The sequence below is a fragment of the Penaeus japonicus genome, unplaced genomic scaffold (assembly GCF_977035675.1).
Source record: "Penaeus japonicus unplaced genomic scaffold, GWHDUDI00000001_assembly GWHDUDI00000039, whole genome shotgun sequence".
NCBI classification, from domain to species: Eukaryota; Metazoa; Arthropoda; class Malacostraca; order Decapoda; family Penaeidae; genus Penaeus; species Penaeus japonicus.
In genome coordinates, this window is record NW_028234441.1 from 23,847,837 (window position 1) to 23,850,336 (window position 2,500).

The 2,500-nt window shown below is 36.8% G+C and overlaps 1 protein-coding gene across 7 annotated transcripts in view; it reads left to right on the forward strand.

Moving 5' to 3' along the window:
- The window catches only part of LOC122250497 (uncharacterized), a 17,397-nt gene that overhangs the window by 9,978 nt on the left and 4,919 nt on the right, over window positions 1-2,500 (forward strand). For all 7 annotated transcript variants that reach the window (XM_043011933.2, XM_086533673.1, XM_086533671.1 and 4 more), the window contains exons 4-5: window positions 385-562; window positions 1,259-1,388. In XM_043011933.2, coding sequence (XP_042867867.2) covers window positions 385-562; window positions 1,259-1,388 — 308 coding nt within the window. The remainder of the gene's footprint in view (window positions 1-384; window positions 563-1,258; window positions 1,389-2,500) is intronic.

Consider the following 2,500-nt stretch of genomic DNA (forward strand, 5'->3'; position numbering starts at 1 on the left):
AATGTTATTCCATTAGTATAATCGTTATCATTATTATTATAATTATCATTGCTGTTGTAGTTATCGTTATCACTAGTATTATTTTTCTTATTACTATTATTATCATCCTCATTATCATTACTATTATCACCATCCTCATCATTATTATCATCATCATCATAATTGTCATTAGCCTTACAAACTTTAGTAGTAACAGAACACTATTATCATTCTAAATATCATCATAACCATAATATCCAATAAAAACCATTACGACCTACATGATCATAACCAACTTCTACATCATGGTAACACGAACCCTCACGCTTTATCCTAGCAACCACCAACACCTTTTCACGCCTTGCCTCTAACGCCATGCCCCTAACGCCATGCCAACTCTTCCAGGCTATAGGCATCTTAGAAGACCGTCTAGACTTGGAGTACGTAGCCAAAGACGAAGAATATCACAGGCATCGTGCTCTCTACGTCATCAAGCCTACGACAGAGCTCTCCGGAGAATATACATGCTCTGTTTCATCGTTTGAGGATGAGAAGACGTATATACAGAAGCTCATTGTTTACAGTGAGTTGAGGTCGGGGGCGGTCGGCAGCGCGCGACCGACCCCGGTTCGGTTTTGTTTTGTTTTTATTTACGGGTTGGGTTGGAGAGGTTTGTGGGTTGTGTATTAGGGGTTTTGTTATTGTTGTCGATATTTTTATTTGCGTTGTTATTATTTTGTCACTTTTCCTTTCTTTTATTGTTTTTGTTTTTGTTTTGTTTTTTGTCGTTTACTATCATTAGTAGCAGCAGTAGTAGTTTTTTATCATTATCATTTCCATTGTTATTATTATTTTTTCATTATTGTCATCATTACTACTACTATTATTATCATTATTATTATTATTATTGTCATTATTATCCTCGTATCATCATCATCATCATTATCCCCATTGTCCCCATCACTATCATTGCTTTTAGAAAGATGATTTGTATCACTGTGATTATTATTATCATTTATTATGAACAATGTCATTAAATTCTACCAAATATGTGTAACTTGCAAAACATGTTTATCAATTTCATCATGGATTTATGCAAACATGATATAAAACAAACATTGCTTGCTTATCAAAAAAAAAATAATCAAAAACCATCCATAATTCTCTCCAAATCAAATAGGTCTCTAAAATGAACCTTCCTAATCGAACCCTTCTTCCCAACCTAACATCAGCTTCCAGAACCTTCCAAGAGTGAACTCATACATGACCTTCCCAACAGGCAAACCCTCCGAAGTGAGCGTGTGGACGGACAAGCGCGAAGAAGACACCGTGACCGTTATCTGTAAGGTTGATGGAATTTATCCCGAACCTGAGCTCATGCTACATATCGCTTCCGACTCGGATAATAAGTAAGGTCCTTTGGTTTAAAATCATTGGCTGTCGTTTTTTTTTTTTTTTTTTTTTTTTTTTTCTTTTAAGAGAGAGAAAGAGAGACCTTTTTTGACTTTGACGAGTTTATTGAGACAAGTGATTACGTACATCTCAAAAGGATGAGGTAACATAGGTATCCTCACCCCAATCTTAGTCCCTCTTTGGGCTCACATATATTTTACAAAACCTTACAGCTATGTCAACATATTGAAATATATACAGAGCAAAAGACGGGTCAATCACAAGCATACACAATTAAATGTTTACATATCAGGAGAACGATATAACAGTATGGATTATCACCCTCAGCATGCTAAGTCCTCTCCTAAGGTCACATGATTACATACTTGAAATATGTGGCGCACATATATGTTAATAAAATATATGTATGCTCCTGGAGGAAAGAATTTATCAGAAAGTCAAGAAGTATGTTTGTATTTAACAGGATGATGTATCATAAATGATATTCATTCACATCTCAATAAAATCCTACTTGGGCTATCGTAGTCTCGGCAGAAGGGAAGCCACAATCGGGTATAAGGACTAGAAAGAGAGAGAGAGGAGAGAGAGAGAGAGGAGAGACACGAGGGTGGGGTGGGGGTAGCAACTGTGTTTATGTCGTGATTCCGTTTATTTTTGCAATTTGGTTTCTTTTAGGGGGGCATAGGCGCCAGAAACTCAAAAGCCTCAAGGGACTCCTCATGGGTAGATATTCCAGGGAAGCACTTTAAGCACCTTCGAGAAGGTTCGAGGCGCTGAAGTCCCCTTGTGTAAATGCGATTTTAGAGGTTTCTATGACCATTTTGAATCGATTTAGAATATCGCAGGGTAGCTTGAGATCTTTTTTGCATAAGAAATGTGACTTCCTGGAGCCAAGGGCGAAAAGAAAAGGACAGATTCCATACTCGTGGGGCCATCATGGTTTTGTACCTAAATGTACATATATGTTATATCAGTGCAACTTTATGGTTAAATCCTGCACAGAAAATTAGAAGAGTGTCCTTTACGATGCGTCTTAGGTAAAGATCGCCAAACGTATTTTATTCATATTTTCATTATTGTCTTTCTTTTACAGTGAGATTAGTCATAG